General features: G+C 39.9%; 1 protein-coding gene across 7 annotated transcripts in view; it reads right to left on the bottom strand.

Moving 5' to 3' along the window:
- TENM4 (teneurin transmembrane protein 4) overlaps positions 1-15,127 on the bottom strand; it is a 1,252,272-nt gene that overhangs the window by 14,474 nt on the left and 1,222,671 nt on the right. For all 7 annotated transcript variants that reach the window (XM_074216997.1, XM_074217000.1, XM_074216995.1 and 4 more), the window contains 3 exons: positions 14,291-14,526; positions 9,182-9,478; positions 4,352-5,966 (listed from right to left, as the gene is read on the bottom strand). In XM_074216997.1, coding sequence (XP_074073098.1) covers positions 4,352-5,966; positions 9,182-9,478; positions 14,291-14,526 — 2,148 coding nt within the window. The remainder of the gene's footprint in view (positions 1-4,351; positions 5,967-9,181; positions 9,479-14,290; positions 14,527-15,127) is intronic.

The raw sequence follows: 15,127 nt of genomic DNA on the forward strand, positions 1-15,127 counted from the left end.
AGGTTACCATATGGCTCTTAAAAAATAAAACAGAAAAAATAACCACACAAATCTCAGTTTGCCCGGGGCTGAGGACCCATTTCTACAGTTACAAACTCCTAGGAAGTGGAGGCTGGTCAAGATAAAAGTGGATGACATTTTAAAAGGGATGATAGAAGAGACACCATTCTTATACTGCACCTTTAGGAAACAGTCTGAAAGTTCATGTTTTTAAATTGGTGCTTGTCTATCAGAAGGGTTGAGGATTTTAGGATCAGTCACATTATAACAAACTGCAGAATCCCTATGAATAGAAGCGGGAATCAGCTGTGGCTGCAAATGAAGTCTCATGGATCCCCACTGTTGCTTTGCTGTGGAAAGATCCTGTGAGGCCTCAGTCCCTCTCAGCTCTATATCTCAAGATAAATAGTGTGCAGAAAGAATTCTCCATCTGGAATTTAGGAGAGTTCTAATCCTGCCACTCTAACAGGTCATATGACTTTCAGCAAGTTATTTGGGACTCAGATTTCTCTAATTTTAATCAAGGGTTGGATTAATGATGTTTAAGGTATCTTTCAGCTCTCCCATTATGTTAATCTATCTTTTAAGGCTCCTTCCAGCTCTTAGGTTCCAAGCCGCTTTCTTGGTCTAATAGTCTATGTTCAATCTAAGATTTCCTCCAGCTCTAACAGTCTAGGTTTCCTTTACTCTTCCATTTCTAATATCCTCTATCCTATCCTATATTTTAGTTCTCTTTTTTTGCCCTTTCCATTATTAACATTCTACGTTCTAAGTTGCTTCTGGCACTAATACTAGAGGTTTTCTGACCCTTTCTATTTTTAACATTCACTATTCTAAGGTCCCTTCTAGTGCTAAATATTATGGGTTTTCTGTCCTTTTCCATTTTTGACATTCTATGTTTTATGTTCATTTAACTTGCTATGGTCTCTTCCAGAGCTAGCATTTAGGGATTTGAAGCTTTCATAGTTCTATTGCTTTTGAAGTAAGGTGATGGAGTGAAAGAGTCAAACTTCCTCATGTAATCATTGGCAGCATCAACCATCAGTGATTTCAAATTTATGAGTGGTAGAAAACCCAGTTATTTCAGTTTGTAATTAAATGAGTAGTAAATCAAAAAAGATTCTAGCAAGAAATGTCTATTTCAAAAAACAAAATAAAAAAACCCCAAAACTTGGTGGGTAAGCAGGATAATGAGAGGATTCAGAACCAAAAACATGAAGAGAAGACTTAGTGAGGAATATGGTAGCTGGCCTCGAGTATCTGAGAGGTCACCATATTAAAGAGGGATTAGATTTTTTTTTTCAGCTTGAATCTAGGGGGAAAACTGGTAGCAGTGGGGGTAGGTAAAATGGAGACCGATTTTGGTTCTGCATAGAGACATCCCAAAGAGGAATGGGTATGCCAAGGGAGATTATGGATTCCTTAAGCAAAGTCTGGATATTAGGAATGTTCCAGAGATGACTTGACACATTGACCTCTGAGGTCATAGAATTCTAGGATCTTTGACTTGGAACAGACTTTAGACTAATCCATATCTAAAGAAGGGTTTCCTAACTTGTAGACTCTTCCAACTCTAAGATTCTTGGATTCTAAGAATTCGAAACACTGAGGCCTTCCATCCTCAGGTCATGGAGCCTTATTTTCTAAGGAAGAGTTGGGACATTTTGCAAGCATCTTGGGTAGGGGACAAAACCTCCCTTCTGAGAGAAGTGTTCTCCATAGAATGAGACCAGAATCTAGCCCAGTTAGAGGTATGGCTGTAGGATTCTTACCCATACAGGCAAGAGAAGGGTCCAGGGGCACCTTACAAGGTTAGAAAAATGTTCTAAGGATCCCTTCCAACTCTGTTATTCCATGTTCTAAGGCCCCTCCTAGCTCTGACATTCTGTGTTCTAGACCTCTCCCAGTTCTGTTATATTCTGGGTCCTCAGGTCTTCCAAGTCTCACTCTCCTGTGTCCCACAAGAAGAAAAAAGAGGGGAAATCAGATTCTTATCCAAGAATGTGCACTAGAAGGGACCTTGGAGTTCATTTTGATCAACTCTCTATCAACAAATAAGAAAACTGAGGTCCAGGGAGGTTGCTTCCCCTAAGATCACATGGTGAATCAGTGGTAGAATCAGAACTTTTAAAAAATGATGATGATAAACACTTATACTATATAATGTTTTTAGGTTTTAGATGGCACCATGTGGCACATTATAGCATTATTATAACCCAATTTAAGCTGGAAAGGACCAACAGGACAGAATGTTATGAAACAGAATTTTTGAGCTGGAAAGGACCATAAAGATCATCTTGTTAGACCCTTTTCATTTTACAGAAAAGGATATTTCATTTTATTCTCACAACAATTCTGTTAGGTCAGTGCTATTATTATCCTCATTTGACAGGTGAGGAAACTGTGGCAGACAGAGGTTGAGTGACTTGCACAGGGTCATACAAGAAGGATCTGGGGTTGGGTTGATTCTAGACCACTCTACCCACTGTACTACCTAGTTGTCAGTTCTTCTGATGTATGTGAATTATGTGGCTCTTTTCACCATAGCACATCCTGAAGCATCGACTTACTATGCAGAAAATAGTTTTTTATTAAACATTTAAGGGACATTGTGAGTTTGTGTGCATGCATGCATGTGTGTAATGCACACATGCACATGCGAACACACACGAATGTATGAGCAAGTGCATGTGCACTGTACATATGTATGTGAGTGTACGTGTATGTGTGTGTGCATGCATGGTTGCAGAATGCCCAATGCATGCATGGGTGCATGTATATGTGTATGCATGCATGGGTGTGTGTGTGTGTGTGTGTGTGTGTGTGTGTGTAGGGAGAAGTGGTGAGTGGAGACAGGGAAGAAGGGACTAATTTATTTGCCAAGAGGCAGTGACAACTTTTTTTCCCTTCCTCTGACAGAAAAGTACATTTCCCATCACATTGAGGTTTTTTTTTTCAGCTACAGTAACCTGCCAACACATTTCACAGTAAACTCATTTGAGGGCATGGCAAGAAGAGTGCTTAATGCAGACGGATGGAATGGAAATGTCAGCTCAATCCATCAGGTTTTTCCGAGGCTGGCAGCAAAGCTTCCCACCATGAAGTGTACAATTGCTAAAATATTCATGTTTAACAACGGGCCCTTCAAAAGTAACGACCTTTTTCTCTCCTCCCCCTCCCTCCTCCCCCTTCTTTTTCTTCTTATGGGGCATAGGATAGTGAGACTAGAAAGACCTGAGGACACAGAGCTGGGAGGAGTCTAGAACACAGAAAATCAGAGCTCCAAGGGACCCTAGAACACAGAATGTCAGGGCTGAGAAGACCCTAAAACACAGAGTATTAGACTGGGAGGAGCCTAGAACACAGAATGTTGGAGCTGAGAGCATCCTTAGAACCAGAATGCCAGAGCTGGGAGGAGCCTAGAACACAGAGTATCAGACTGGAGGAGGCTAGAACACAGAATATTGGAGTTGGGAGGGTCCTTAGAACACAGAATGTCAGAGCTGAGAGGAGCCTAGAACATGAAATGTCAGGGAGGGACCCTGAAACAAAGAATGTTAGAACTGGAAGGGACCCTAAAACAGACTAGAAGGAAGAAAGGAAATAAACATTTTAAATGCCTATTATAGCCTAGGCAGTGAATCAAACACTTTACAAATTTTATCTAATTTTCTCCTATCAACCTCCAGAGTTATTATCCTCATTTTACAGTTGAAGAGACTAAAGTAGACAAAGGTTAAATGACTTGCCCAAGGTCACATGAGTGGTAAGTATCTGAGGTCAAATATGAACTCAGATCTTCCTACCTCCAGTGCTTTCTGCACTAGGAACCATATGGCTTATTATAGCATTATTATAACACAATCTAAGATGTCAGAGTTGGAAAGGACCAAGAGACCAGAATGGTATGAAACAGAATTTTAGAGCCAGAAGGGACCACAGAGATCGTCTAGTCAAGCCTTCTTCACTTTACAAAAAAGGAAATGGAAGTCCTGAGAAATGAAGTGACTTGTCTGGAAGCAGAGAGGTGGGAGTAGACTGGCTAGTGGATAGTGACCTGGGCAAGTCACTTCACTTCTGTATCTGCATCTGCATAATAATAGCATTATTAAATTATTTAATCTCTGATGATTGTAAAGCACTTTGCAAACTTTAAAATGATATACAAATGTTAGAATAATTATTAATAATTATGTTAATTATAATAATATAATAATAATCTTTTATCACAGAGTTAGCTGGAAGTTGGGATAGAATCATCCACTTCAAAGGGGATCCTAGGATTCATACAGGTGCAGTCTAACTGCTGAAAAATACCTGTAGTATCTTATGAGTTGAATGAAAAACTTACCAGTCATGTAACACTTGATATCCTGAGAGTTGCTGATGGGGTTGTTGTTTTTAAACATATAGAGGTTGAAGGGCATGATATTGTTGCTCTTCAGGCGCTTCCACATGTCGTGGTCTGGGCTGGTCCACCGACCTGCCAGCACGTCATAATCTCTTTTTCCCATGTGGATGAGTTTGGTGAGTGGATCATAGAGGCCTCCATGGTAGCCAATGATAACCTGGAAGTTTGGATTGGTGTCCATGTATATCTCCCCATAAGCAGTATACAAGATCTGCTTGATCATCAAGCCTGTCCCACTGAAGACTGCCAGTGGGGTACCAATGTTGTCACAGGCAATGTAGAATTCATCTCCACTGCTGAGCTCCATGGCAAATAGGTGGCCCTGGAGGTCATAGTAGAGGGAAGCGATCTCTGAGCTGGAATGGTTGTATAAGTGGGTGACCTTGGTGGGGTTGGTCAGATCTGCATAGAAGAATTGGAGGTGATGACCATGGCTCGTTTTGCTGGACACCCTCCTCCCGAGCCCATCATAGCGATACCTCACACTCCACCCACTAGCCCGGTTGTATGCCTTAATGAGCAGGCCTGCTGAGTTGTACTCAAAGACATCATTGCCTCTCTGCCTCAAGAAGCCATCTTCATCCATCTTATACTGGACATCACCCAGTCTGGTGATCCGATCTCTGAGGTCATACCTTAGAGGGGTGAGGCGGGCACTGTTCCCAGGGCTCAGTAAGTGCAAGTTCCCATTGAGGTCATAGCTGTAGCGCCAGAGGGGTTTGTCATTAATTGACACTGTTTGGAGTTGTCCATCAGCATCATACTCATAGGAGTAGCGAGTGGTATTGGCATATGGCCCCACCTTCAGCTCTTTCTTTACTACCCGTCCCATGTTGTCATACTGCACAGTCATCCAGTACATGAGGGACCGGAATATCTCATACTGGACCTCTTTCATCCTCCCATAAGCATCAAAATGCTTGGTGTGGGTCATAACCGCTGTGGTAATGATCTGGTTAATGTCATAATAAATGACCCCAAACTTGCCAAACTGCTCAGTCTTTCCTGACACATCATCATAGCGGTAGAGGTCAATTGGTAATGGGGTCTCATTGATCACAGCCTGCATGCTTGTCACTCGGAAGCTATTGTCATAATTGTAGTCAAAGCGGGCATTCACCATCCCTTCCTCAGTGAACCGGAAGATCTGTCGGTCAATCAGGGGACCAATCTGCCGGTAGCGGATGGTACATGTGAATCCTTCATTTTGTAAGTTAATAGTCTTGAGCATGCCTGCTGTTTCATCATAAGTGAAACCAATCTTGGTAGTGTCATATAGCATTTCAGCCAACTTTGACAGCTTCCCATATTTATACATCACTCTGCGGCCTGTGCCCAAATAAAAGGTGTGGAGAAGTTGCCCGTCCTCGGTGTAGTCCTGGATGACTGATGCATTGCCTTCAGGGGGTCGGTAGATGTTGCGATAGTAACCAATGGAACGGATAGTTTCCAGAGTCTGTCGGGCCACATTTGGCATAGTCACGGAGGACAGGCGGTCATTCTTGTCAAATTCAAAGATGTATTGTCGTTGGCTGTGGAGAAGCAACACCATGGACTGGAGAAAAAAGGAAGCAGCGTAAGAAAGAGGAAGAAGGTGGGGATTCAATTGAGAAGTGAATTCATCTGGCCTGATCTCATCTTTTCCACCCTTAACTTTCCATCCTTTCATGTACCCTTTGCCCAGACACTACAGACTGTGCTTTCCCTCCCTGGATAGGCTCTGTACATTCTCACCCCTATGACTTTGTTCATGTTGTTACTTATCTCCTTCTTCCCCTTTTCTTGTTGAATTTCTATCCATTCTTTAATCCTTTATTCAGATGACTTCCCTGATTCCCCAAGTGGCCAATAACCTTCATGTTAGTCTCTGATGTCCCTTCCAGCACCACATTTATGAGCCCATGGTCCTTGGTCCCCTCTGGCATCACATAGCACTTCATTTTATACTTCTTTTATGTGATCTTTTGTATTTTAGCTATATATGCCGATCTCATCCTCCTACTGGGGTGTGAGCAACATGAGGCAGGGACCATGTCTTATCTAATTTTTTTTTAAATCTAGCTGACTACCTAGCACAATCTTCTATGGAAAGGACACAAATAACAAATGTTTGTTGAATGAATAAATGAAAGACAAGCTAATGTAATTTCTTCTAGGAAGCCTATCATGAACTCTCCTCTCAGGAATGAGTCTTTCATTTTCAGACTATGCTTAGTTTTCTGCTTGTGCCTCTCATAAACCTATCAAATTATATTGTGGATTTTGGTTGTTCATGTTTGCTTATTAGTCTTCCACATGTTGGAAGTCTTCCACATATTGGAAGTCTTCCACTCTGTGAGAGCAAGTTCTTTGCCTTGGTTAAACATTGTACTTCATCCGTGGGCCAGAATAGTGTTCTGGACACATTATACAACTGATAAATGTTTTGTGAAAGAATATTGGTATCAATCAATGCTCCATGTGGTCTCCTAAGGTCAACTTTAACCAAGACAAATTCCCAGAGATAAGTACAAGGTGGGGAGGCAAAGAACAGAAGAGTGCTAAACATGGGTTGCTCAAGACTGAGCAAAGAAAAGTTGCCTCCTCCAGACCCTCATGTTGTCCAGTTTAACTTTTAAAATCCAGGCAAGTACATTCTTTCCCATTCCCCGTGAGTAAATCACAGGTTTAAAGAATCTCTAAATTAGAAGAGATCCCATCTTCTTGGCAGGAGATTTCTCTATAGTTTCACCATAAATGACCCCCCAGTCTGAATATCTCCAGTCTCTCTGTGACCTTACAAATCAAATCCTGACTTCAAACCTAGTGCTCTTGATACTGCCCATATTGCATTAAGGGAGCACATTTTACTGGACAAAATCTTTGATTCTTAGGGCATTTTTCCTTTTAATGAGTTAAAATGGTTTCTAATTCTGAAGGTGATACTACTATCAGCAATGGATGGTGATTCTTCTTTGTGAAGATTTTGAAGGCTTAAAAATTCATTTCTTTTTCAGTGCCTCCAGATGAGTCTCTTGGGAGGGATGTCCATGCTTCTCTGAGAGGTTTACTTGGATTTTACTTTTTTGACATAAGCCTTAAGAGGAGTATCTAGGTGGTGCAATGGACAGTAGCAGTCCTGGAGTTAGGAGGACCTGAGTTCAAGTTCATATTCAGAAACTAACTTGCTGTGTGACCTTAGATAAATCATTTAACCCTATTTGCCTCAGTCTTCTTGTCTATAAAATAAGCTGGAGAAGGAAATGGTAAATCAATGCAGTATTTTTTCCAGAAAAAATTCAAAATGGTCAGAAAGAATTGTACATAACTGAAAACTAACTAAATATCAACTACTAAGAGAGAATGGGCACACACACACACACACACACACACACAAACACTGTTTTTCTAAACCAACAGCATCAAAACTGTTCTCTTCTCTGACAAGGGCAATTAAATTTGTTAAAGGTTCCTCGTGTTTGTGATTCCTCCCTTGGTTCTCTTTGTACCTCTCATTCTTAAATTTATAGTATGTTCACTGAGATCAGGGGAGGGGGAGGGAAATCTTTTTTCTTCCAAGGAACATTTGGATATTTTTAACATCATTTATGGACTTTATTTGTCCAAACATTTAATTAATTCACCCCCAATGCTGCTAAATTTATTGGATTTTGAGTCTCACCTGTAACTTGGTAACACCATACCAAAAAGGTCAGTGGACTAGAGGTTCCCTACCCGTGAGCTAGTCCATGACTTATCCCCCAACTCCAACTAGAACTTAAGCACCAAATGTGCTGGGACTGGGTTTTACTTCACTGGTTTATCTCCCCCAGTGCTCAACACAGAGCTGGGTTATGTTCAATTTAGATGCTCAAGAAACAATGATAACTACTACCATCAAGACAATAACTCATTTAAAGATTGTTTGGAAGTTTGCAAAGTGTTTTTTTTTTCATAACATCATGAGGTAGATAGGTAGTATAGCTGCTACTACTACTACTACTACTACTACTACTACTACTACTACTATTATTATTAATTCTCATTTTAGGGATGAGGAAGCTGAGGTCCATTAACATGAAGAGATTTGCCCTACGTTACAAAGATGATTAATTATTATGGACAGAATTTGAATCTAGATGCCCTGACTCTAAGTCCAATACTCTTTTTGCTAAGCCATATTTCTTTCATCAAACAATTTAACACCTGAAGAATTAATGAAGGGATAATTGCTCATATTTCAATTGTTCTTTAAAGTTTTTAAAATATCTTCTTTCCAACAGCTTTAAAAACTAAGTAGTAGAAATATTATCAAATGAGAGAACACAGGGGCAGTCTTTTGCAAACCTTAAAATACTATAAAAATACTATCTATTACCCAAAATAAAAAAAGGCTTAACAAGTTAAGTTACTTGCTAATGGTCACATAAGCTCTTGTTAATCATTTTTCAGTTGTGTCTGAGTCTTCATGACTCTTTTTTTTTTTTGTTGGCAAAGATACTGAAGTGGTTTTACCATGTCCTTTTCAAACTCATTTTGCAGATGAGGAAACCAAAGCAACAGGGTTAAGTGATTTATCCAGGGTCATATAGCTAATCTAAATCTAAGGCCAGGTTTGCAATCAGGAAGATAAGTTTGTACTATGGGCACCACCCTGAGCTATAATCTAGGAAGAAGCAGATCTTCTTATGAAGTACATTTTCCTCTGAATCATAGCTTTTGCAAAGTGTGCCCCTGTCATCAGATCGACCTTAGAACCTCCCTAGAAGAGGTCAGTGAAGAAGATCTTGCCTTTTCAAGGTAAGTGTAGCTCCAGGACTTCCCATCAGCAAAGATTCTGGATGTGATACGGCCTGCCTGGTCATACTCCATCCTTTCTGACATGGTGCCCCTCTGGATGCCAGCAATATGGCCACTTGGGGAATAGGTCACATTGACACCATTCAGTCTGCTGCTGGGGGACCAGAGACTGGGCCTCCCAGCCTGATCATATAGGATCCGAAGTGTGAACTTCCGGTGGTCATCATAGATCTTCTCTGTCCGAGTAACTCGATCAAAGTCCAGGGACAGAAGGTTTCGGTTGTGAACCTGCAGAAATGGTGAAGAGAGAAATTAGTGAGACTTTCAATTCCAAGACTGTTGAATCTAGAAATGATCTTAGAGCACAACATATTAGAGACCTAGAATATAGAATATTATGAAACGGGACACAGAAACATTATAGGTAGAAAGGGGCCTTAAAAATAGAATATTTGCTAACCAGGTGTATTGTGGATAGAGTGATGACCTTAGATTCAAGAAGACCTGATTCTGAATTCAACCTCAGACATTAGATGTGGGACTCTGGGCAAATCACTTAACCTTTTTTTTAGACTTTGTTTTCTCATCTGCAAAATGGAAATAATAACAGCACCTATATCTCAGAGTAGTTGTGAGGACAAAATGAATTAACCTATGTAAAGAGCTCTGCAAAACTTCAAGCAATAAATAAATTTTAGTTCTGATGATTAGGATAATGACATGTTTATTAGAACATTAGAAGGGAAAATGTCCATTTAGACAGATGCCTTCATTTTTAGAAGTAGAAACAGTGATCCAGAAAGATCTGGGATATCAATTCTAGTCTTCTGACTCCACACCTTATACTCTTTGTACATCATCAAGAGTTCAAATTCCTTAGCATCTTTAGAGTTAAAGTCACAGAATGAAAGAAGGGACCTTGGAATTCTAAAATAATATAGCATTTTGGAGCTAGAAGGTCTTGCCTCCAAGGCATGATATTTGGCAATTTATTAATTGTTCTGGAACTCAAACCCAGACCTAAGGTCTTGCAACCCAATATTCTTGCAGTATTCTATTGCAAATCCAATAGCTATAGTATTATTCTACATTTCTATAGCATGTTCTAGTTTACAAAGAGTACTGAAGTGGGCAGTGCAAAGATTTTTACTGCTCTTTTCAGCTGAGAAACTTAAGGCTCATGGAGGCTTAGGATTTCTGCAAGGCCTTAAGTCTGGTAAAGAATAAAACTTAAATTCACATCATGGGATTCCAAAGCCCAGCACTCTTTAAATCAATCTCATCTCTTCATTAGGGAGTTTATGTAATAGTTATCAGAGAATCAGGGGCTAATGTAAGGGGGGGAAATGAACCAAAAGACCTCATGTATCCTGCTGGGAAATTATAGTCAGGTCCCAGTGTTTAAGTTGCAGGTCCCTGTGCAGCATGTCACTAGTGGCAAAGACTGAAACCTATGGGGTTTGTCATAAATACAGAAATAGGATGCAAAATTCTATTTCTTTATTAAAATCTGAAAACTGTGATTTACTGTTATTCCTTTGGGATCCCTTGCTTTTTTGGCTTTCAAAGGAAATTGAATTGCATGCTGGTGCAATGTTCTGGAAGGGAACTGGACTGCTCAAATCATCTGCTGATCCTGGGGATGTGGGCAGGGTCATCAGTCTCTGTGCAGGTTTTCTTGGCAGTGACTGGAGGAACCATCCCTAATGACTTTTCCAAATTCCCTTTGGGGATGCTCTTTAAAGAAATGGCTGGGAATATTTCTATAGGGACCTAACAATGATAACTCCCACTTCTGTTCAGTATTTGTCCTGAGGGTTGGTAAAAAAAAAAATCTTTTTACCCCTAAGATTTCTACTTAGTGCCCCCCTTAGAGTCATGGGACTCCCATGAGACTTTAGAGATGATCTATTCTAGCCCTTTCATTTTTAAAAATGAGGAAACAGAGGTCTGAGATCACTTCAAAGTTATTAATTGTCAAAATCATGGATTAAACCAAGGTCTTCTCATTCCACTCAATGCACTTTCCACTATACTCTCTTGCTTTAAAAAGAAAAAAAAGGATAACTAATAGTGATAAATTATACCACATGACCTTAAAGGAGCAAGACAACTATCAGGTTGAATTGCTTTTTAATTGGTTTAAGGATAGGAGGTAGATCTAGTCACAGATTCTAATACTTGGTTTCCCACCACAGTCATCTCTTCAGTCATCTTAACCCTGCTTGGTAGGAAAATTTAGTGTTTAAAATTTTCCCTTCTAAAGAAATTCCCCTTGATTCCCTTGCTCTACACCCATTTAAAACAGGGCCTTTTTGGAATCTCAAAAGAATATACCAAACCTTTCCCAATTTGTTAATCCTCCATTCTCTCTATTGAGTTCCCCTACTTAGAAAAATGGCATAAGCGCAGTTCCAAGTAGGCAAAGATGTATGTATGGCATTCTCCTGCTCACTCCTACCCCCAGTCTCTGTCTGTCCAAGTTACAAAGCCTTGAAAATGAGGATTTATAATGAAAATGCTGAGACAAGTCTAACTGTAGAGACCAGGATGGCACCACTGTAATAAGGCTGTCTTCCCAGGGGTAATCAGAAACAATTGTGGAGATAAAAAATATCATTGCAGAGAATTTCCACGAGGTATAAGTATTGATGCTGAGAACACAGGAGGCAGGGGTTGGGCTCATGATGGAGTCACTGAGGATGCTGGGTGGGGTGGGATGGCTTCTATTAGTGGAGGGGACCATTAGCTATGTCATCCTTCAAGACTCATCTGTAATGTCCAGCCATGACTGACCGCTGCTTCAGAGATGAGGGTGGGAGTGCTTATCTCTTATTAGGGCTCTTGCTAGACTGTGAGTCAGCTCTGTGGCTGAATAAATAAAATTGAATTAAGCAGATAACTTGGGAACTGTGCTAGGCAGCAGAGAGATTATTTTACATCCTTCTTTATTAAAAAGTTCCCACCTGTAAAAATGAGTTATGTTATTGAGATGGCTCCCTCTTCACCTGCCCTCAGTAACATTTTAATTTCAGACAATAGTCTTGGTGGCCATGATTTTCTAGCCATCTTAGAATCATAGAAGTTGGAAGAAATCTTGAAGACCACCTGAATGAAAACCTCATTGAAGGCATGAATAGTTACAGTAACATAGACAACAGCAATATTAATAAAAAGAACAACAATTCACATTAATGTGGCACTTAGAGTTTTACCAAGTACTTTCTGCACCAAATTCATTAAGGAGAAAAAGTATTTGAAATGCTGTTTTACAGATAAGGAAACTAAGGCTGAGGGAAGGAGTTGTTTCTCTGGAATGCACAGATATTAAGAGTTGGAGCCAAAGCTAACCATTCACTGTGGCTGTTTCCTGGCTCCTACTCTTGGGACTTCCCCCAATAATCATTCTTCACCTGCAATTTCTCCCTTATTCCATAAAAAAAATGTTCATATCTCTATTCAGAAAACAAAAACAAAAGGTTCGTCCTATGATTTTCAATCTTTTCAATTGTGTTCTTCATCCTTTGCTCTTTTTCACTGATAAACTCCTAAAAAATATCATTGCCCCTAGATGATCTGAGTGTCTCACCTCCCTATTCTCTTCTCAAACCCTTGCAATCTGGCTTCAACATCCTCTGTGGCTGAAACAACTTTTGCAAAGGTTAATAATGACTATAGAAAGAGAGCTGGATGTTTTGTCTCTCTGGACTTCAGCTTCCTCATCTGTAAAATGGGGAGGGGGCTGTACTAGATGACCTTTAATGTCCTTTATTTATGATCCTTTTTTTTAACTTAAGCCTCTTCTCAGTGTTCATTCTGGTTGAACTTTCTTGCATTTGACACTACTGACCTAGTCCCTTTTTCTATATAGTCTATTCCCTTTCTTAGACTCTGGGATCTTCCTCTCTCATTTTCCTTTATCCTCTTGGGTCACACTCTTTCTCAGTCTCCTTCACTGGGTCATTATCTCTTGCTCCCTAAGCCTCAGCATCCTCTGAGTCAATGTCCCAGGCTGCCTTCCTGTCTACCTCTATACTCTTTCCTGTGGTTCTAATTATCTCATTTATACAGATGACTCCCACATTTATATCTTCAGCCCTCCTCCAACTTCTGGACTACATCCCAGCATTTTTTAGTGACCTTCCAAGAGACCTCAATCAAAATTCTGCCACCATGTCAAACTCAAAATGCTCAAAAACAAAACTTCATCATGGCTCACCCATGGGTCTCTCTTTTGGCTCAATGGTGACCATCTTCAGTTTATTCTGTTGATATCCTGCTTGTACATAATCATTTGCAGGTTGTTTCTCTCATTGAAACTTCTTGAGAGCAAGAGTTGTTTTTCACTTTTCTTTGTATCCCCAGCATTCAGTACAGTAACTGGTAAAAGTTTATTGGCTAATTGGATATGATTGTACAAAACTAAGTACCTTTCAGAGCAGAGGTTCTTATCCTTTTACATACCATGGGTCTCTTTTGGCACATGAGAGAAGCCTGTGCACCTTATCAGTATCATATTTTTGAATGTATAAATCAAAAATAAAGGATGACAAAGGAAAATAAATATAATGAAATTCAGTTATAAAAATAATTTTAAACATAACTCACTGATCCCAGAGAAATAAAGTCTGGAAGAAAGAGACCTTGTTTTGTAGTTAGAGAAACCTACTTCATCCTGGTTCCAGGGTGAGGTCACTTAATATAATAATTATTAATAATAATATATCATCACTTAATTATTGATGATATTCATCAGTAATTCCTATTCATAACAACCAATAACAACAGCTAGAGTTTATAAAACATTTTAAGGATTGTGAAGTGCTTTATAAGTGTTATCTCATTTAATCTTTACAGCAAGTCTAAGGAAATAGGTGCTAGCTTAATCTTCATTTTACGGAAGAGGAGATTTAGGCAGAAAAAAGGTTAATAACTTTGTCCAGATCACATAGCAAGTAAGTGTGTAAGGCTAAATTCAAACTCAGGGCATTTTAATTCTAACACCTTTCTGGCCCTTATTTTCCTCTTCTGTAAAATTCATAGTTTGAACTAGTCTCCAAGGTCCCTTTCACCTTCAACTCCAAGGATCTACTTTCTTACCCGTAGCCGGCGTCCAAAGACAGTGACCTGGCCCCTGGCCTGCTCTTTGCGTTGTCTCCATTCCACAAGATTGAGACCATTGTCAATGGGCAGTGTCACATTCCTCTTGCCTACTGTGGGGTTGACGGTGCCAGCCAAAAGGTGGGGTTCAGTCTGTAAGGCCACTTCCATCCCATTGGCTAGCATCAGCCTCAGAGAGCCATCAGCTCCTAGATAGTAGCTGTTTCGTACTTGGTCTGTGGGAATGGGAGAGAGAGAGAGAGAGAGAGAGAGAGAGAGAGAGAGAGAGAGAGAGAGAGAGAGAGAGAGAGAAGTTAAGTTATGCTGAAACAGGTAGCATGGGGTATCAATGCCAGGTGGATTTTAAACTAATTGGATAATAATTCAAATAGCCATTGAGCAATTAATCAATCAACAAATGGCAATGAAGGATAATGGAAAGAATTAGTGCCCTGGTCCTACCATTAATTTGCTACTTAATAATACATTGAATAACTAGAAATTATATAGGGCTTTAAGTTTACAAAGTGCTTTACAGATATTGCCTTATTTGATCCTTACCTCAATCCAAGGAGGAAGGTACTATGATCCCCCTCATTTTACAGATGAGAAAAGGCAAATAGAGGTTAAGTGATTTATTTAGGGTCACACAATTAGTAAGCTTGTGAGTCAGAATTTGAACTCAGGATTTTCTAATTCTATAGGTCCTATAGAGCCTTGCACAAATCACTTTAATCCTCTAGGCTTCAGAATCTTACCTGTCAAACAAGGGATCTAGATTAGGAGTTTTTAACCTTTTTTGTGTCCTAGACATCTTTGGCTTAAGTGAAGCTTAGG

The sequence above is a fragment of the Macrotis lagotis genome, chromosome 1 (genome assembly GCF_037893015.1).
Source record: "Macrotis lagotis isolate mMagLag1 chromosome 1, bilby.v1.9.chrom.fasta, whole genome shotgun sequence".
Lineage (NCBI taxonomy): Eukaryota > Metazoa > Chordata > Mammalia > Peramelemorphia > Peramelidae > Macrotis > Macrotis lagotis.